This window comes from Neofelis nebulosa, chromosome 11, assembly GCF_028018385.1.
Source record: "Neofelis nebulosa isolate mNeoNeb1 chromosome 11, mNeoNeb1.pri, whole genome shotgun sequence".
In the NCBI taxonomy this organism is placed as follows: domain Eukaryota; kingdom Metazoa; phylum Chordata; class Mammalia; order Carnivora; family Felidae; genus Neofelis; species Neofelis nebulosa.
The window spans coordinates 59,362,090-59,383,926 of NC_080792.1; the positions used below are offsets into that span (position 1 = coordinate 59,362,090).

Below are 21,837 nucleotides of genomic sequence, written 5' to 3' on the forward strand. Positions count from 1 at the left end.
GTAGACCTTGTCTAGCAGTAGAAAGGCTAGAATTAAGAGTACAGATAGATTTTCTTCAGGTTTTGAGGGAAAGGGCTATAGGTAAAAATTGAAGAATATCTTCAGGTAGTGGAAGAAATTTCAATCAAATTTTATGTTTCTGCAACAGTTTTTTATTTGTACAGATATTACCCGGCATGTAGTATGTGCACAATAAATATTTGTTGACTTGATGAATCAGTAAGTTTTTCTTTTTTTCCCCAGTTTTACTGAGCAATAATTGACACATCTCTGTGTAAGTTTAAGGTGTATAGCCTGATGATTTGATTTATGTTTGATTTCATTACACAAGTAATACATTGTAGGGAAAACATGATTTTGGGAACAGCAAACAGAATAAGCTCAAAAAATAAAAATTACCCATAGTCTCATCAACCTGGAAATAACCAAAATGTGAACATTTTTGTGTCTAGAATTGAGAGACCTTACAGTAAAAATTGATGGTATTGTTCACATTATTATGTAGCCTGTTTTTTTCCCATAAAAACATTGTTGATCCACTTTCCTTACCAGTAGACATTTCTATACTGTCATTTTTTTTTTTTAACATTTGTTTATTTTTGAGACAGAGAGAGAGAGAGAGCATGAACAGGGGAGGAGCAGAGAGAGAGGGAGACACAGAATCCGAAACAGGCTCCAGGCTCCGAGCTGTCAGCACAGAGCCCGACGCGGGGCTCGAACTCACGGACCATGAGATCCTGACCTGAGCCGAAGTCGGACGCTTAACCGACCAAGCCACCCAAGCGCCCCTATACTGTCATTTTTAATGCTGCATAGCATCCCATTGTGAGGATGTTCTATAACTTATATAACCAGGTCCTTTTCCAAATAGTGTAATATCAGAATGACCTAGGAAATGTGTGAGTAAAGAGGTGCCTTTTAATAAAGTTTGTTTCTTAAAAAAGAAACCATTAAGGAAACTCTTTACATTTTCAAAGAAATTGCTTATTCTGTTACAATTTCTGCTGCATTAATTTCTTCAGCCACAGACTTGAGTTCATCATTGATTTAAAAATACCCGTAACTTAGTACTGTCTAGAAGTGCCTACAAGACCATAGTTGTGTGACCATGAACCATGTTTCTTAATCTCTTGAAGTCTTCTGTAAAAAGTACAGTAACACTTTGATTATCAAGAATTGCCTAAAAAGTGTGAATTATGGAGTAGTAAATAGTCAGAATAGGCTTATTCTCTTAAGTAATTTTCCATGGCTTTTGAGTTGTTGACACCACTTTGCAGCTCATCGCTGCTTCATTTCCAAGCCACCACTTCAGTAGGAGTGAGTGGCATTTTCAAGGATTGTATTTTCAGTTTTAGAAATTTTTTTCAATTTCAGAATTTTCATTTGGTTCTTTTTTATAGTGTCTATTCGATTTTTTTGTTCATTGAAGTGTTTTTTTTTCAAACATGGGTGTAGCAGTTTTGAAATTGTTGTGTGGTAATCTCCATTTACTGTCTTCTCTTTTAAAAATGGGCTGTTGAGTAATTTTGAATTGTATCCTGGACATTGTGAACAATGAATCACAGAGACTCTCAATTTTTCTAATTTCTCCATAAGTGTTTGTTGTGGCAGACTGTTAACTCAGTTGAACTTGAACTATAATCCAGCTCCCTTGTAGGCAGCACCTCAAATACCGGTTGAGTTCTTTTAGCTGGGCTGCCTGGAGTTGGCCCCATGTGCATGCAGGCCTTGGGGTCAGCCACGGAATTTGGGGCTTCTCTCTGGCTTACTTTTCTGGGATTTCGCACTTTCCCATGCCTGTTGTCCCATACTGTTCTGTGGTTCTTCAAGCCATTAAGACTGCAGGTTTTCTCTTTTGGTTTTAGTTGCCCAGCACAGGCCTGTGGGCCTGCTTTTAGGCTAAAAGATATAGAGTGTAAAGCAAAAAAACCTTCATTGGCTTCTTCTAAGTATAGACTCCCTTTGGTGTCTTCCTGCATTTGGTTGTTTTCCAATGCCTTCAGAAAGTGTTTGGTTTTTTAAAAATAATTTGCCCAGTGTTTATAGTTGTTAGTGGTTTGGCCTGATAATATCTACTCAGCCACTCTAGAAGTAGAACCTCCTGTAGTGGCATTTTTCTTTCTAAACTTTAAGTTTTGTAGAATGTTTTCTCATTTCATTAGAGATCATTAAACCTGATTTTGCAGTGTCCCAGGGTATCTCCATTTTGACTCAAGGACTCTAAAGGAGTTCTTTAACAACAACAACAACAACAACAACAACAACAACAAAAAAGGCATTTGTATTAGTGTTTTTATTGCTACTATTACAAATTACCATAAACTTAGTGACATAACACAGATTTATTGTCTTATGATTGTGTAAATTAAAAGTTTGACATGGATCTCACTGGGCTAAAATCAAGGTGTTGGCAGAGCTATTGGAATACTGTAGGGGACAAGCCATTATTTTGACTTTTCTAGCTCCTAGAAAAAGCTGCCCTTATTTGTTGGCTCATGGCTCCTTTCTTCCATCTTCAAAGCCAGCAAAGGCAGGTTAAGCTGTTGCATCACTGACCCTGCGTCCATCATTTGTGACATATCCTTCTCTAACTTTGTTCCCTCTTTCACATTTAAAGGGCCCTGATAATCCAGAATAGGAATCTCCCTATTTTAAGGTCAACTAATTAGTAATCTTAATTCCATCTGCAACCATATTTCTCTCTTGCTATGCATACTAATACATTCACAGCTTTCCAGCATTAGGAAATGGGTATTTGGGGGGCACTATTACTCTGCCTGCCATGGCCTTAAACACTTCAGGGGAAAGAGAAAATAGGCAAAATTTTTGTTTATTCAGTGAGGTTTAATAGACTGCTACTGCATACTACAAATTCATATCTTATATTGGAGATGTAAACTCAGTCTCCATTTCAAAGATATAAATAGCTGTACTTCCCTTCTCTTTGCATACTGTTTAATAACAGCTCAGTACATTGGGTAATAAATAATAGGTTCGTTGACCATGTCAGTCTGGTTTTCCATTGAGAAACCTTGACTCACCCACTACTTTTTGAGTCAGATCAGGAAACCTGTTATAAATTGGTTGCAGGAGATTTTTTTCATTCAACAAGCACTAAAGATTTAACATTTAAACACACTTTTTCTTTGCCTTGTTGGTGGAGAGGGAAAATGCCTTATACGTGGGATACTTTTCTGGGTGTTATCCCATTTTGTACATGAGACAGCTGATGATTCCCAGACAAATATGCCCCAAATTACACAGTAGTAGGAGCCTGAACTGGGTTTGTTTGCAAGTCCTATTTTTTGTTTCTTCTTTTTAATTTATTTTTCTTAAGTTGCTCAAATTTACCGAGGGAAGTTGGCATGTTTGGTGAAGATTTAAGTTTTATAGATGCTATAATAGTAGAATAGTTTGTCAGTGTGATCAGAAACCAGGGAAGTGATTTCACTGTACTTAAAGGAAGAGAGCAGAGGGGATAAGAAGAAGAGGTTAACTTTGGTCATGATGGGTGCAATTTTGTTCCTAAGGAGATACCATGATAGTTCCTTGTCATCACTGACTAAAATATTCCTTAATATCCCTCAGTACTTCCAGAGATTCTGGGTTGGAAAAGATAGCCTAGCATTTCTTGTTCTTGGCATCCTTAAATTTTGAAGACCATTCAGAAAATCCATCATCTGCATGTTAGGATATAGATGCCATACACTCTAAAGCGGTAAATCCCAAACTTGATTAAAAGAATCATCTCTATGCTCTGTCTCTCTCTGTCTCAAAAATAAATAAACGTCAAAAAAATTAAAAAAAAAATCGTCTATGATGCTTTAAAAATACACATACTTGTGGCACCTGCATGCTCAGTCAGTTAAGCGTCCAACTTGATTTCGGCTCAGGTCATGATCTCAAGGTTCAAGAATTGGAGCCCCATATTGGGCTCTGTGCTGACAGTGTGCAGCCTGCTTGAGATTCTCTCTCCCTCTCTGTCTCTCTCTGCTCTTCTGCTTGCTCTCAATCTCTTTTTTTTCTAAAATAAATAAATACACCTACTTTGGGGGCACCTGGGTAGCTCAGTTGGTTGAGTATCCGTCATTGGTTCAGGTCAAGATCTCATGGTCATGAGATGGAGCCCTGTGTGGAGTCTGCTTGGGACTCTGTCTGCCTCTCTCTCTGCCCCTCCACTGCTCTCATGCATGCACTTGCTCTCTCAAAATAAATAAATAAAAGTTAAAAAAAAAAAATACACATACTTGAGCTCCACCCGGTCATAGGTTTACTAAATTTTAAACAATATATGCTTGTCTGAGTATTAGTCCCTAAGACTAGAAAATAAGGCAACTTATATTTACAGAGCATTTGTTCATGTTTGTTTGATTTTCAAATTAAACAAAAAAAATTGTGCTCAGGTTTTACCAATTCTTTTTTTTTAATGTTTATTTATTTATTTTGAGAGAGAGAAGGAGAGAGGGCAGAGAGAGGGGGAGAGAGAGAATCCCAAGCAGGTCTGAGCTGTCCGCACAAAGCTGGACAGGGGCCCCTAACTCGCGAACCATTGAGATCATGACCTGAGCCGAAATCAAGAGTTGTGCGCTTAACCGACTGAGCCACCTAGGCACCCCTTACCAGTTAATTCTTTAGGCCAAAAGCTCTTCAAATCACTTAACCTTTTGAAAATGAATGTTTGCTCCTACAGTCAACTTGTAATTATTTAGGGTCTTACTTGTTTTTGTGATTATTGAGGCCTATAGCTTGGCCATTTTATTTCCTTCATTTTAATGGAGCACACGAAGAAAAGATAACAGGAAATTGGGAGTGTTACTGTTTAATTAAAGTTCCAGTAATAATAATAATGATAATAATGATAGTGGCCAGTACACGAGTACTTATAATGATACTTTGCTAAATATTTCATCTCATTTCATCTTTAACAATTTAAGATAGGTATTGCTGTGATTTTATAGGTAAGCATACTTAGGTATGGAGAGGTAGAGTGACTTGCCCAAGGTTACCATACTAGAATTGGCAAAGGTGTGACTGAACCTAGGTCTGCTGGCTAAAATGATACTTGGACATTTCATTTCTAGGAAGTATCCCTATCGTTAGAATATTTGAGTGTTGCTTATATCCACATTGGATTTTACATGTTTAAAGAGTGCTTTGTTTAATTTATGGTCAGGATAGACAGTATTGTTGCTGTTGATATGGTTATCTTAATCTGTAATGCTCCTGTAATACCTGGGCTTTTTGGGTAGCTTTTCTGTTACATAATTTGGCCAAATTTTGCTTGTTAATTCTCTTATAAAGTGCTAGAAAAATCCGATTTCTTTAATCTGAATTAACATTTTTAAATTATTGATGGAATTTTATTTGGAAGACATTTGTAAGAGCCCTCCCATGTATAGTTGAAAATATTAACAAAACTTAATTTTAGTAGTCAGGAAAACTTATGTTTGGCTTTTCATTTATTTAGCTGTGTGATCTAGGAAAAGTTTTTTCTTTTGTTCTTTGCACCTTAGTTTCCACATTTGTAAAACTGGGGATGATAATAATACCTATATGGAAGGGGTTGCTGGGAGAAGTAAATGAGTTACAGCATTTGTAAAGTTTGTTGCACGTATTTGATGCAGAGTTAGCACTTGTATTTATTATCACTATCCTTGAAATAGATTTCACAGTTACTATTAGCTCATCCATCATCTACTTTATTAAACCCAAATGGATTGAAAACTTTAAAATGTAGGGAATACCTACTCTGAGTATATTATACATAAAGCTCTTGGGAGCTTTTTGTTTTCTCTGCATGTCTTTGCTCTAGACAGCTGAAAGAAATGGCTTTTGCTTAAGCTGGCAGTGAGGGAGGCTGTAGGTAATAGGTGAGTAGATAATTGGTGAACAATGGGAAGAAAGTACATTGGGAGCCAATATCACTTTCCCTTTACCAGATGTTTCACATGTGAGTTGTGACCCTCCCCCCCCCGCTGGTGCACACATATATTGTGGATTTAATCTAAATATTCAGGGTAGTGTGAAACGTATATTCCTTGCCTGAATTGGTTGCTAATAAAGGAAAACATTTTTTCTGTTGCCTGACCTTAGTCCTGTCTTTCTAACTAATTAGGTTACTGATTCTGTCAGTTTTGTCTTGCAGCTTCCTTGTCCTTTATTAAGTTCCTCTGGCTGGATGTGGCCTTTTTTTTTTTTTTTTTTTTAATTTTTTTTTAAAATTTATTTATTTATTTTTGGGACAGAGAGAGACAGAGCATGAACAGGGGAGGGGCAGAGAGAGAGGGAGACACAGACTCGGAAACAGGCTCCAGGCTCCGAGCCGTCAGCCCAGAGCCTGACGTGGGGCTCGAACTCACGGACCACGAGATCGTGACCTGGCTGAAGTCGGACGCTTAACCGACTGCGCCACCCAGGCGCCCCTGGATGTGGCCTTTTAAAGTGCAAATGTCTGATAGAACTGAAAAGTGAACAAAGTGGATACTGTTAATGTTTGAGCAACAGGAGAAACTAAAAAGACAAATGTAGGGCCCATGAAAGATTCTGTTCTTGGGGAGTGGGTGGAAGAGTGTCAAATTTAAATTATCGTCATTTTGAGCTACCGGTATTGGTAATACAAATAGTGATTAAAAAGGGAAGGGCTAATCAAGCTGAGGACTTAAATCCAAAAGGCTTGGGCTCAGACTCCGTCTCTGTCACTAATTGTGTAGTATAAGGCAGGTTACGGTTTCTGAGCCTAAATTTCTTTAAAAGTAAAATGGAAATAATAATAACTAACCATAGATTTTTGAGGAGTCAGTGAAAAAAGGTGTGTTGAAGTATACTTAACACAAAGCCACTTGAGTTGAATTCAAAGAAAACACTGCCACTATTTGCTGTAAATCCTCTCTTCCTTTTTCAGAAGTGTTTCAACACTCTGAAAAAAGAATAAGCTAGAATCGAAGCCCACTATTAATTCTGAGCTATATGTCAAATTATGTTCTTCTATTTTAAAAAAAGTTACTTGAATTTTCAACTGGTGTTCACTGTATTCAAATGGAATCCATTGAAGCATAGATACTTCAGAGTTCAGTGAGAAGCCAGACTCTAGTCTGGTGAAAAGAGTAGACTCTAAGGGGGGAATCTCTGCTTACTCTTCAAATCAGTCCAGCCTAGCTAAGTCTAGTTTTAAGACCGATAATGTGTCCTGGAATACCTCTTCATTCCAAGGTGAAACTAAAATCAAATGGTTTATTAACTAGTGCAAAGATGTTAATTCAGACTTTTCATATCTTATTTATTCCTTTATTGCAAGTGTCTGATGTGGATGTTATAACGAATATAAAACAGATGAAGCTTTTAAACATCTCAAAAAACAGGTTAGCTTTGAAAATGGCCACTTGCTAACTTGATAAGGGCTAATATTTATCAGTTTACCCTATTTCACTTGGTTTATTTTATAAACAAATTATCTGAGCCTTTTTTCTACTACCTTGAAGTTGGCTTCAGACATCGAAATTAAGTTGCTCAAATGCTATGCTAATACACACACACACACACACACACACACACACACACACACATTTAGGTTTTTTATAGGAACAGAAGAGTGGCATTTACTGTTTTTTTTCAAAAAAGGCTTTTAAAAAAACAGTAAATAGCTTGTTTTAAATAAAGGACATAAATATATCCCTCAGTCTCTAAATGGGAACGTGGTGAGCCAATGGAGGAGGCAGGTCTTTTCATTTCTAATCTGTCTCCCTGTGTATGGATGCATTCCTGGTTTTCTTAAGCTCTTTGATTTCCTAGATTTACTCTGTTCTTCTAGAGCTCTGATTTCATCAAATAGTTCCATTCAAGTGGCTGATAATAAGACCATAACCTTGTAGGCATTAGACCTAAGATTTAATGCTTGTTCTACCAATAATTAGTTATGAGAAGTTTTCATAACTCATTTAAATCTGTATTTTCTTGAAATAATACCCATCTTGCATGAAAGTTGTAAGAATTAAATGTGTAAAAAAGCTTAGTGCCTGACATATAGTACTACTATAAAAATAGCTAATGATAGGTAACACTAATATAGTACTTACTATGTGTAGGCAGCATATTAAGCACTTTACATGGATTATCTCTTTTAATCATTACAATAATCCTATGAAGTATGTACTGTTATTCCCTTTTTACAGAAGAGGAAAGTGGCTGTGGAGTTGGGCTTTTAACCAGTTGGCTTTTGTCTCTCTGTATGTGGTATATTTATAGAATATTAAGTACCAGTGATGATCCCAATTCCTGAGATGTTAGAATGTGGAAAATGTGGCTTTTAGAAACAATGGAATTGATACTTCCTGTTTGTATTTGTCCTTTTTTCATATCCTGACCACCATAAGGAAGTGGTATTTTAACGATTAGTTTGATGACATTAAGCAGGTTGATTAGGGGAAGAGTCAGCTAGAAAGCTATTAGAGTAATGCACAGACCTGAAATAATGTCTGAAATAGAGTGGTGAAAGTAAGAGAGAAAAAAGGACTAAAGACTTTATTCATTTTTAAAAGTTGAAATGTATATGAAAATATGAAAAATATGAAATATATACATGGCAAAAAATTCAAATGGTATGCAAGGATATATATATTATAGTAAGTATAAAATATATATTAAAGAATAGAGGTACAGGGATATATATTGTGAATGTATAAAATACCTTGTGTATATTAAAGGGTAAATTTCCTTCCCTACTCCACATCCTTGATCCCCCTCTTCAGAGACAGCCACTGTTACTGGTTTCTTTTGTAATACCACTGTATTCATTCTCTCTTTTATAATATTTTCTATATTTTGAAAAATTAGTGGGACATGCAGACTGGCATATTTGTATATTTTGATTTTTCTTGTCAAGAACTGTGAAGGCTCTTGAGATTTTACCATATTTTCTAGCTAACAAGTTAACCTGCCTCAGTTTAATGGATCTGACTGAGACTCTTGGGTCAGAGACAGAGGACTTTAATACTCGGCATAGCAGCCAGCATAAGCTTCGTGTTAGAATTGGTTTTCCTTCACCCTCACATCCCATGGGAGTGACATGGAGCAGCCTGGGCGAATGCTGTACCTCACAACTGAAGAACCCAACCCCAGTTACAAGAGCACTTGCCCAACCTTTGCCCAAGAGGGAGATATTCTCTACAAAAATCCTTGAAAAGATAGCGTGGAACGAAAGCTGTTAATGGCTAGTGCCTCTGCTCATGTGCAGAGATGTGCAGAAACCCACACCCATGAAAAATTGTCTACCAGTACTACTGCTTCTTCCTCCTTCCACTTAGGAAAAAAAAAAAGATTTATATATTAATTTCAGTCATGAGGGAGGAGATAGTATTTTTCAAGCATTTATATTTTCACTAGAAAAATTGGTAGTCTTATGTGGCTATAAATAATAAAAATAATTATGTGGATATTCAGGAAGCTCTCAGTAATCTGTCCTTTTGTGACAGTGCCTCTTGAGTTAGAGTCAGCTAACCAAGTGCAATTTTAAAATCTGTTTAGTTCTTAAAATGCAGTTGTATTTAAATCTTCCATTCTTCACTTATTAAATGTTTTATCCCCATATCAGCTAAGCAGATGTGATAATGCTTTAAGAGGTTATATAGTGCTTTCAGAGAAACTATTATTTGAACCTCAAAACATTCCTGTTTTATATAGGTGCAGAAATGGAGGCTTAAAAATATTAAGCGATTTGTGTAAAGTCACATGTTAGTAAGTGGCAGAGTGGTGATTTAAACCCAAATTTAAAAAAATTTTTAAAAATGTTTTTTAATCTTTATTTATTTTTGAGAGAGAGAGAGAGCGAGAGCGCGAGTGGGAGAGGAACAGAGAGAGAGGGAGACACAGAATCTGAAGCAGGCTCCAGGCTCCGAGCTGTCAGCACAGAGCCCGACACGGGGCTTGAACTCATGAACCATGAGATCATGACCTGAGCCAAAGTCAGACGCTTAACCACCTGAGCCACCCAGGCGCCCCTAAAAAAATTTCTTTTTAATCTGAAACTCCAGTGGTTTTTTTCTTTAAAGTAGCTCCTTTTTTCCTGACCTCAATCAGTAGTCTGCTTTCAATGATTTGGACTTTAAAACACGTAATTTTGGGTAGAAGTGTCTGTGTGTGTGTTTGTGTATAAACTCATGTGCAAATCCAGAATTACAGGTCAGCCAGACAGTGCCTCAAAATAGATTTTCCAATATATAGCTACATAGCCCCAGATTTTCCAGTATGTAGCTACATAGCCCCAGAGACCAGACAGATTTTCAAGATTATCTCTGCATTTTTCTTTTCTTTTTTTCCCCCCTGTATTATTCATTTTAAGTAAAGTTGTGTGGCAGGTCCTGGAATAATGAGGAAGAGATCAAATATTGACCCCAAACTGAAGCTATTTTAACTTAGAGATTGGTGGTGGTTAATTTGGTAATATATAGGGAAGTTGGAAAGATAAATAGGATTAACGGTAGAGGTGTTAAGTTTCATTTTGTACTTGATGAATGTTTTGTTTTTAGTAAGATATTTTGTTTGTCAATCCATACTGAATAGGAAGTATGGAAAATGGAGAAAAATATAAAAAATAGAATATGAAAGTAAGAGTTTCTTATAATCTTGTTATAATAATGACAGATAAGCACTTTAAATTGTTATGGCCTTCCAGTCTTTTAGTGTCTATATTGAATATAATTGGGATGGTAGTTTATGCTCTTTTATTTCATTTAACTCTGATGTTTTCTAGTTACGATTGTGGCACAAATACATCTTTCAGTGTCATTATTTTTAGGAAATATGATTTTTGGTAGCAACATAATATGATTTTGGGGGGGCACCTGGGTGGCTTTGTAGGTTGAGTGTCTTGATTTGGCTCAGGTCATGATACCCCCTCCTCCCCCCGCCACCCAGCGTTGGCCTCTGTGCTGAGCATGGAGCCTGCTTGGGATATTCTCTCTCTGTCTCTCTGTCTCTCTCTCTGACCCTCTCCCCTGCTCATGCTCACGTGTGCATTTTTTCTCAAATAGGAAACAAATTTTTTTAAATAATATTTTTGTTGGAATTATTAGTATTTATTTAAAAGATCTCTATGTTGGCCTTTTTGGCGTTTGTATTTTCCTGTAACAATACAGAGAATGTATTTCTCTATAAACTTTTATCCTCATTTTATACTATTTTTTAGGATAAAATTCTAAAAGTAGAATTACTAAGTTAAAAGATGGAAACTTTCTTTAGTCTGTCCATATACTATGTCAATTTGTTCTCCTAAAAGACTGTTACCAATTTTTACCTAATGTATAAGCATGCCCATTTCTCCATGTGCTCAACAGAATTGTTATCTTTGAAAAAAAATCATTGCTAATTTGATAGCTGCAAATATTCTCTCATTTAAAAATGCATGTTTTAGATTACTAGTTCATTAAAATTATGTTGACATTTTTGTTCATGTATACTCATTTTTCTCATTGGTTTATGTGTTTATGATCTCTTCAGGCTGTTGATTTTTTTTGTCAAGAATGATTCAAGAATCATCAGCATGGAGTTCATAGATGAGAATAAATAAGCTCTTCAGGGGCAAAAGATCTATGGAGAACAGAACCTAGGACAGAGCTGAGCCCTGAGGACAACCTACCCTGAGGGAGTGGGTAAAGAGACAGTAAAATAGTTCGGAAGTTGGAAAAGAGGGGACTGGATGCTTTCCGTTCTCTTAAGCATTTTTTAAATTTTTTTAAATTTATTTATTTTTTTTTTGAGAGAGAACACAAGTGGGGGAAGGACAGGAGGAGAGAGGGAGAGAATCTTAAGCAGGCTGCACACCCAGCTCAGAGCCTGCTCCATTTCAGAACCCTCAGGACTGTGAGATCATGACCTGAGCTGAAATCAAGAGTCAAGAGTTGGTGGCTTAACTAACTGAGCCACCCAGGTGCCCCTCCATTCTCTTAATCCTTCCTTACTTTATTATGAAATCCTTTGTTTTCCCTCCAAATTTAGTTAAGTAATTCACTAATGTTACTCTGTAAAAATTGTTCTTTGATTTAAAAAAAATCTCAGCTAAAGTGACGGCAGGTTCTATTTCCTAAACTTTAGTTTCAGTTAATTTTTTAAAGCCTTATGTTGATGTTGTTTTTAATAGTATTGCTTGGGAATGTGACCTTGGTTTTATGTTTATCTGTCTATCTCAATTTTATGGACAGGCAAATTAGGGATATAAGCATAACCTTGTGTGTAATTCACAGGTTGACCCTGGAGCAGTTGAGGATAATTTGAATAAAAGTATAAGAACCTTGGGGCGCCTGGGTGGCGCAGTCGGTTAAGCGTCCGACTTCAGCCAGGTCACGATCTCGCGGTCCGTGAGTTCGAGCCCCGCGTCAGGCTCTGGGCTGATGGCTCGGAGCCTGGAGCCTGTTTCCGATTCTGTGTCTCCCTCTCTCTCTGCCCCTCCCCCGTTCATGCTCTGTCTCTCTCTGTCCCAAAAATAAATAAAAAACGTTGAAAAAAAAAATTTTTTTTTAAAAGTATAAGAACCTAAACTATCTCCTTGATTTTTTTTTCAAGTTGTATGTGTTTAAGACACAAAAAAGAATAAACACTGTGTATCCATTTACTGCCTAAGAAAGAAAACAAAAACAAGAGTTGAAGCCCCCTTGTGTACCATTTAGCCAATCAAATTCTCCCCTTCTTCTCCCATTACCCTGAAACTGGTATTTACTCCTATATTTTATACCTATGTCTCACATTCTGTACTTGGATCTTTTGTTAATTAAACAAGTGTTTACATAAATATTTCTTCAACTTCAGTATTTGGACCTAGGATAAATACATGACTGTGTTATACATCACTGCTTTTACTTCTTTTGTATTTGCTTTCTTTGAATTGTTCCAACTCTTTGCTAGTTCCATGCTTGATTTAATCCAGTGTTCTACTATCTTTGTGATAAGTAGAACTCAGAAATCAGAGGATTCCTGAATAGTTGTTGAATTGCTTTTGGTGCCTGTGGGGAGGGTAGGGGTGTTGTGGGGAGCAATAGGGCAAAGAGAAATGAAATGCAACAGAAAGTAATCAAATGGATTTCTTCTAAAACAATTGACTATGGTCACTGCATAGCATCATAAGCAGCTCTCTGAAACTTTATGGCTAGAGTTTGTAAACTAATTCAGCAAAGAATCGAAAAAGGGGGACACACTTGACTCATTTGTGCATAGTATATGACTCATTTGTACAGAATGAAAACATGTTTATGAAAGCTCACAGTAAATGAAAGCTGGCACCCAACTTGATTCAGACAAAAGTGAAAGGCTGTAAGTTAATGGAACACTAACTTTCTCAATGCATGCCAAAAAGAGTCCAGTAGAAAGGATACATGACTCCAAGAGATATGGGTTGTGGACATAGTTCTTCCATGGACGCATGTGTGACCTTAGGCAAGTTAATAACCTTTCCTTGGATCTCCGTTTCCTTGTACTTCTGAGATAGAGATAGGCAGGGTGTAGCACAGTAGGCCATATCTCCTAAGATCTTTTACTTATATAAGTTGATTCTATTGTTTTTAATTATGGATCTTAAAGTATTTACTCCTGAAAATTTATTAAGGCTTATGACTTACGAAACTTTCTTGAAATTTTAGGGAAGACATATAAGGAATTTACATAAGACAGCTGTGCAAAATGGAGCTGGAGGAGCCTTATTTGTTGTAAGTAATTACTCTGATTTCTTCAGAATGGAAAGACTTTTGGAAATTTGGGTAAATCTATTGTGATAATCAGAAGGATCTTAAACACCAGTGTCTTTGGTATATGCTGGCCAAGGTGGTGATTTAAATATAGCTAATTGAATTCATTACATCTCAAAAGTTGTGTGATTGCAGTTGAACCTCTCAAGTTTAAATTGACACCAGGGCAACTCTGGGAATAAGAATGTAGATTATTTTTTGGTGAAATTACTGTGAGCCCTAATAAGATTTCTAGTCTCACTTTGGGTTCTTAAAAATCAGTCATATTGGCTGAATAAAGATTGTATGGCTGCAACTTGGGGAATCCCAAAGTGGTTCCAGTTTGAAACTCACGGACTTTAGTAATACAGTGAATACATTAGTGGTTGCCTTTATATTTTTGCTTTACAGGGTTTAACTCCAGGTGGAGGCCAGTGAACTCCCCAGCTTAGTTGTACAAGTAAAAGAGAGATGTTTCTCCTTTCTGTGACAAGGCATGGTTTTCAGGGATTAATTTTGTGTTGTTTAAAGGCAATTTGGTGGATTTGTAGGATGATTTTGAGTTAGTGGTACAGTTTTATTAACTGAGTTATTTCCAGGCTGAATCCTAGTAAGTGAGTTAGCCATACCATTGAGTTGATTCCTGCTTTATATTTTGTTTGTCTAAAAACATAAAATTTGCCACATATTTGAGATAATTGTCCAAAGTTTCCATTTTCTTTCTTCTTTTATATCCTTAAAAAAGCAGAACTTTGAGAGTTAGCATAAGGGATACAGTTCTTTGTTCACTGTACATACTAAACATTAATTGATGTAAGGGTTAATCTCAGTGTGACTCATTTGATTTCCTGTTGACATGCCATTTCTTGTCAGTTTTTGAAGAGGTCCTGCTCTTTTTACGGAGAAGAAATAAAGCTGCTTGCCATTGGCTAGTTTCTGTTATGTGGGGAAAAGATGGTGCTTTTGTACCTTCCCTGAAGTAGTGGGTCCTTTTGATAATCTGATAAATTCTTTTGGAACAATGCAAGTTATGTTCACACTAAGAATTTTGTGTCTTAATTTTATAAGTGTTCCAGCACTTTGTTTGTTTTGGTAATTACATTAGAAGATTCTATTCTCTGGTTGCCTAGGTGGCTCAGTCAGTTGAATGCACAACTCTTGGTTTCAGCTCTGGTCATGATCTCATAGTTTGTGAGTTCAAGCCCCACGTTGGGCTCTGCACTGACAGTGTGGAGCCTGCGTGTGATTCATTCTCTCTCTCTTTCTCAAAATAAATACGTCAACTTAAAAAGATTCTATTCTCTAATCAAGTTGGATAACACTTGTTTTTTTTTTTTTTTTGGTTTTGATTCTAAAGCTAGTTCTCTTAAATTCTGTTAGCATTACTTTTGTTAATCATACTCCTCAAATGTGTATTTAATAATTAGCCATTCTTTTTGATGCAAGGATAGATTGATATATGTTATAGTGGAATTAAAGTAAAGAGATTAAAGGTTTTTTTGTTGTTTTTTTGTTTTGTTTTGGTTTTTTTGTTTTTGTTTTTGAGAGAGTGAGCATCAGGGAGGGGCAGAGAGAGAGAATCCCAAGCAGGCTGTGCACAGTCAGTGCAAATCCCAATGCGGGGCTTGAACGCATGAGCTGTGAGATCATGACCTGAGCCGAAATCAAGAGTCAGACACTTAACTGACTGACCAACCCAGATGCCACTAAAGTGAAGAGATTAAATGATCAGTAGTAGTATAGTAATAAAGCTGTTAACACTTTTGAGGTAATTTTGATAATTTTGAAAAACTTTTTTTTCCTTTGTATAGCACAGAGATACTCCTGAGAATAACCCGGATACTCCATTTGATTTCACACCAGAAAACTATAAGGTATGACAAAATTAACATTACGATTAATTTATAAAATATTTAGTATCTTCCAAATGTATGAAAGCAGGTGCTTTTTCTTTGATACAGAGGATAGAGGCAATTGTAGGAAACTATCCAGAAGGACATAAAGCAGCAGCTGTGCTTCCAGTCCTGGATTTAGCCCAAAGACAGAATGGATGGCTGCCCATCTCTGCCATGAACAAGGTACCGAATTCATTTTTGCCTTAGTTTGAAAAGAGAAGAGACTGGGGCGCCTGGGTGGCGCAGTCGGTTAAGCGTCCGACTTCAGCCAGGTCACGATCTCGCGGTCCGTGAGTTCGAGCCCCGCGTCAGGCTCTGGGCTGATGGCTCGGAGCCTGGAGCCTGTTTCCGATTCTGTGTCTCCCTCTCTCTCTGCCCCTCCCCCGTTCATGCTCTGTCTCTCTCTGTCCCAAAAAAAAAAAAAAAAAAAAAAATGTTGAAAAGAGAAGAGACTGTGTAAGAATTTCTTCCTTATGTAGAAATTCCTCTGATGATTCTTAGTGTCAGAATCTAGGAGTTTGAAGCCTTTTTAATCATTTGTTTCCTCAAATTTGTGGTTTTGTTGGTTCTCTTAATAACATGGAGAGCTTTTTATCCTTGCAAGAAATAGTAGAGGCATTATAGTCACAGTAACTTTCTCTTTTTTCTCTTTTTAAGAGAAATGACCATAATAAAGATAAAAAGATCCCACATGTGTATAATTTGCTCTCAAGGTATTCTGAAAATTAATGTATTAAACACTAAAATTATAGAGAAAAAGATCTGATCTTTCATACTTAATATGAATCTTTTTATTTTTATCTTTGGCTGTAGGCTTTAATAAAGATTTATATCAGTGTTTATGACATTGTATCTATGACACTTGATGGCACCCTATGCTTAATAATCAGCAACTTACAAAAATGCTATGGGTAACCCATTTAAAGGAAGTTAATCTGTTCATACATATTTTAAGATTAATTTTTTTCTGATGAGTTGTTTCAACAGTTATCCACATTTTACACTTACATTGTATTAATTAAGTTTTTATGGTATTATGCTACAGTGTATAGTTTATGAAGTACCATACAAAATCATATATTATTTGATTCTTATGAGAATCTCACAAATAATAAGCCAGTGTAATATAATGGAAAGTATATTTGACTTCGAGCTAAGAGATCTGACTTTTCTGTAGACTTACTTCCTTATGTACAGTGAAGATTTTGAACTAGGGTAGATCTCTTTAAATTATTATGTTATGATTCCTAAGTGATAGAGTTGGGACTGAACATTTCCAGTTCATTGCATTTTCTGCTTGACTGAGTATTGGCAGAGATTCTGCTATACTTCATTCCTCTTTTCACCTTCTAAACTTTATTTGGTCTATTAGAATAGACCATTATCATCTTTCTTAGAGAACAGGAATGTCTTCAGTGATTTGTTGGAATCCCATATACAAATTTTAGATTCAGTTAATATCGCTTATTTGCTTTGTACAGTACTCTAACATGGTTATGGACCTTTAGTTTTATATTTTTTTGGTTTTTTTGACTATGAAAAATGTTAACAAAGCAAGTTTGGTTGGTACTGTACTTGGTAAAATATAGTCAGGTGGGTTTTTTTCCCCAATAAATCACATGCCTCTTTGGGTATTTTCTAAATTACTTAACACTGTTTTGTATTATAGCCAACATTCTAAATAATGATTTAGGTGTGTTTCTAACCATAGATGATGCTTTTTTTTTTTTTTTGCAAAAATTCACATTGTTAAAGATTATGTTTTTTTAAGTAATCTCTGCATCATTGTGGGGCTTAAACTTAACCACCCTGAGATCAAGACTTGCATGTTCTACCAACTGAGCCTTCCAGGCACCCCCAAAATTCACATTTTTAATAATAGGAGTTGTGTTGGAAGTCTTGCTGAGTGGCAAGCTTAGCAGAGTAAAATAAATGAGAACTAATGTGAGAACATCTCACAAATATTGTCCTGTTCTATTTAGAATTGAATGTGTATGTGTGAGAGGCAGGAAAGTGTACAGAGGATAGAAACAAATTCCATTTTAAATTTGAGACTTTTAATATTGTTGTTTCTTTACTCTCTTACCCCCTAGCCCCCAAAGAAAAAGCCCAATCTTACAACCAAAACAAAATCCAGAAGCTCACATGTTAGGTCTGTAACCATCACTAGAGTGTAGGGAGATGCACAGCAGTCTTCCCAGGGGAGCTCTTTCAAGTTAGCATCAGTGGTAGGGTTCCAGGAACACTGTGTATTTTCAGGCTCTAGCATGTGTGTTTTGAGAGAGCTCCCAGTTTCAGAGGTACATACCTGGTTTAGTATCCCCAAACTAAATTTAGCACAGCTACTTATCTTTCACTAGTGAGCCATGATTATATGTCTTTTGAGAATACATATCCTTTAGATTTTCTAATATGAGAAAGTTCAACATATTTGTCATCTGAAATGCTATTTAAGAAACTCATCTTTCATGTCAAAACATGGATATATGCATAATTTTTTTAAGAATGCCAGGTAGCAAATCTTAAGACCTGATAGATTAAATGATATTAGATCACCTGGAAAGTTGTAACCAGGATGGTAGTCATGACAGACTGTATGTAGACTATCCCTAGCAAACAACTAAAACAACCTTGTTTTCATTAACAGACTTGCTCTGACCAAGAGAGTTGTGCTTAGACAATGAATCCCTTGGTCCTGAACCTCACTGTGTCAATACATATTTGCTAAATACCTTGATGTGAAGAGTTGGGAAGTACTAGTCCATAAGATTTTTGTAAAGAGTGTCTTGATTAGAAGTAGAAGCTGTGTTTTAGATTTTCTGGAGACTTACGTATGTGTATGTATGTGAGCTTTGTGTGTATATAAGCATGTAGATATATAAATCAAGATAGGCTAATAGGTGAGCTTTGATTCTTGCCCTTTTTTGTGTTGCCATACCATTTGCATGCATTGTACATCACCAGTAACATCAAGACTTTTTGAAAAAATTGGTGAAGGGTTGAAAAAATATAATTAATTTATTGGGATTTGACCAACAATTTTTTTGACATTTAGAAATTTAAAATTATAAAATATGAGGGTTGAAATGATCAAAGTAGAAATTCTTGATAGTGAAAAACTTAGAAACATTTAGAGAAAAGAAGATCCTTTGGCAGAGATGGGGCATGGGGTAAGTGGAGGAGGTGCTGTAACCATTAGCTTCTGGGCTTTGTGTGGCTTAAGTGTAAAGGCTGCAACAACTAAGGGACTTGCACCTCACAAATATCAAATACAAGTGTATTTTCTGCCTCAGAAGAACTTTTGTGTTTTTAGCAAATTGAAGCAATATTGACTTTATGTGCTTTACAACATACCTAAGGTTCAATTCATAAACACTGTAATTATACCATCTTAAAATTTCCTAATATTTTAGGTTGCAGAAGTTTTACAAGTACCTCCAATGAGAGTATATGAAGTAGCAACTTTTTATACGATGTATAATCGAAAGCCAGTTGGAAAGTATCACATTCAGGTCTGCACTACTACACCTTGCATGCTTCGAAACTCTGACAGCATACTGGAGGCCATTCAGAAAAAGCTTGGTATGGGACACGTAACTTTAATGAAAAACAGAATTGTCTTTCTAGATTTGACCCATTTCTACTTAAGTTTTCCAGTGTTTGCCATCGTATTGGATGTGTACTTTTCATCAGTAAATTTTTGTCTTACTGTGGTTGCCCACCTTTATTTATTCTTATTTTATATTTTTCCTTAGTTCTCGGCCTCAAAATTGAGTTTTCTTCTTTTCCTGTAATCATTAAGCATGTTGGAAGCTTGTGGGGGGTTTAAAGTTTTCATTGTTAAAAATTAAATTTCACTCCTTGTGTAATAATAGCATGTGGTACATAAAAAAGTGACTGCATTTTCCTTGTATTCTTCCAAATGAGTCTTGGAACAAATAAGATAAGAAAATAGTAAGAATGTGTTGGGAAGGGAAATTTGAAGTATTTTCTGCTTGAAGTACTTGAAGTATTATTATGATAGCATTTACAAAATGCTAGAGGCGCCCCTCTAATGTACAAATTCTGATAATAGTTGTGTATATTAGTTTTAGATTTTGTTTTACTTATTTTCATTATTAAAAACATAAATATGTCCTTATTTTTTGTACTTTATTTTGGCTATAACATATGTATGTCTGCCTCATTTCTCTATTATAACTTATTCTGCAATTACTTTCATGCATACATATCTTTGCATACTTGTCCTATTATATATAGTGAGGTTGTTTACAAGAAGTAGAATTGCTGGGTCAGATTTTACTATATTTTGCCAAAATGCCTTCCCTAAAGATATGAGAGTACCTGTTTTCCTTTTAGGTTTTTTTTGTTTTTGTTTCTTGAGACAGAGAGAGACAGAGCATGAGTGGGGAGGGGCAGAGAGAGAGGGAGACACAGAATCTGAAGCAGGCTCCAGGCTCTGAGCTGTCAGCACAAAGCCCGACCCAGGGCTCGAACTCACGAACTGTGAGATCATGACTTGAGCCGAAGTCGGATGCTCAACCAGCTGAGCCACCCAGGTGCCCCTCCTTTTAGTTTTAATGGTCTTTGACATTAGCAATTTTCTGAGTCTTTGCCAATCTGACAGTGTAACTGATTTTGGTAGGTTAATTATCACAATCAAAATGAAAATAATATGTTCTGATACTCTGCTGTATAACAACAGACACTAGAGATGAGTTCCCTGAAATTTGATTGTTTTTAAAGGAACAAGTCCATTTAAATCCTTGAATGTTCTGGGGCGCCTGCGTGGCCCTGTCAGTTAAGCATCCAATATTCGCTCAGGTCATGATCTCCTGGTTCATGAGTTTGAGCCCTCTTGTATCAGGCTCTGTGGTAACAGCTCACTGGAAGCCTGTAGCCTGCTTCCTGCTTCAGATTCTATGTCTCCCTCTCTTTCTTCACTTCCCCCAGTCATACTCTGTCTGTCTCAAAAATACACATTATAAAAAAGATAAAAAAAAAAAAAAAAGAAATCCTTGCATATTCTAGTATAATTATATAGAGTTGTTTTAAGAAACGTAATGTTCTTAAGTACTTTTTGTATGCCTCTGTAATTTGTTGTTGTTGTTGTTTTATTAAGCTATATTGCTATTAAAGTGTAACCTGGTCCTTAACAGCAATCATTTATATTTTTAGGAATAAAGGTTGGGGAGACGACACCTGATAAACTTTTCACTCTTATAGAGGTGGAATGTTTAGGGGCCTGTGTAAATGCACCAATGGTTCAAATAAATGACAACTACTATGTAAGTATTCCATTTAATATAAATTAACGTTGTATGACACCATATTTTAAATTTTAAGTATTTGATTTCCTATCCTGTGGATATTATTTTCTGAATTATCCATTTAGAAGAAACTGGTGGCATAATTATCCAGAAGGGTTTTTTTTTTTTTTTTTTCTTTTTTTCCAAGTTTATTAAAAAGCAAAGAATAGAGGAGGCGCCTGGGTGGCTCAGTCAGTTAAGCGTCTAACTCTATTTCGGCTCAGGTAATGAGTCTCACACCAGGCAGAGCTTGGGATTCTCTCTTTCCCTTTCTTTCTGCCCCTCACCCGCTCACACACTCTCTCTCAAAATAAATAAACATGAAAAAAAACACATCTTTAAAAAAAAGCAAAGACTAGAAGAACTTTGCACAAAATATGTCAGTTTTAACTTCCACATTGTTGTCTATTAGAAGGTTCTTAAAAATTATTATTTTTAAACATTTTTGCATTTAGCTCTAGGAGAGAATGCCAAATTTTAAAAAATTATAAATTATGAAAAATAATTTACATAGAAATACAGAAAATAACCACCAAAACATAACATAATATTTTACCACTCTAATATTAGGTACTATTATTTTTATCCTCATCATTATTATTTGTAGAAATAAGTTCCAGATGCAGATAAGCCACTCCTAAGCCCCCCAAATTCTATATTCCCTTTCATTCTGAGGTAACCAGTATCATAAATTGTGTATATTTTTCCTGCACATGTTTTTAAACTGTTTGAGTAATGTATCCAGCCATACTAATGTATAATACTATATTGCTTTTTTTTTTTTAATTTTTAAAAATGTTTTATTTATTTTTGAAAGAGAAAGAGTGAGCGAGCAAGCAGGTGAGGGGCAGAGAGAGGGAGACACAGAATCCGAAGCAGGCTCCAGGCTCTGAGCTGTCAGCACAAAGCCCAGCGTGGGGCTCAAGC

At 36.1% G+C, this 21,837-nt stretch overlaps 1 protein-coding gene across 1 annotated transcript in view; it reads left to right on the top strand.

Annotated features, from left to right (window-relative positions):
* Positions 1-21,837, top strand: part of NDUFV2 (NADH:ubiquinone oxidoreductase core subunit V2) — a 31,074-nt gene that overhangs the window by 1,842 nt on the left and 7,395 nt on the right. The window contains exons 2-6 of the mRNA XM_058692699.1: positions 13,623-13,688; positions 15,518-15,580; positions 15,668-15,784; positions 19,015-19,183; positions 20,780-20,889. Coding sequence (XP_058548682.1) covers positions 13,623-13,688; positions 15,518-15,580; positions 15,668-15,784; positions 19,015-19,183; positions 20,780-20,889 — 525 coding nt within the window. The remainder of the gene's footprint in view (positions 1-13,622; positions 13,689-15,517; positions 15,581-15,667; positions 15,785-19,014; positions 19,184-20,779; positions 20,890-21,837) is intronic.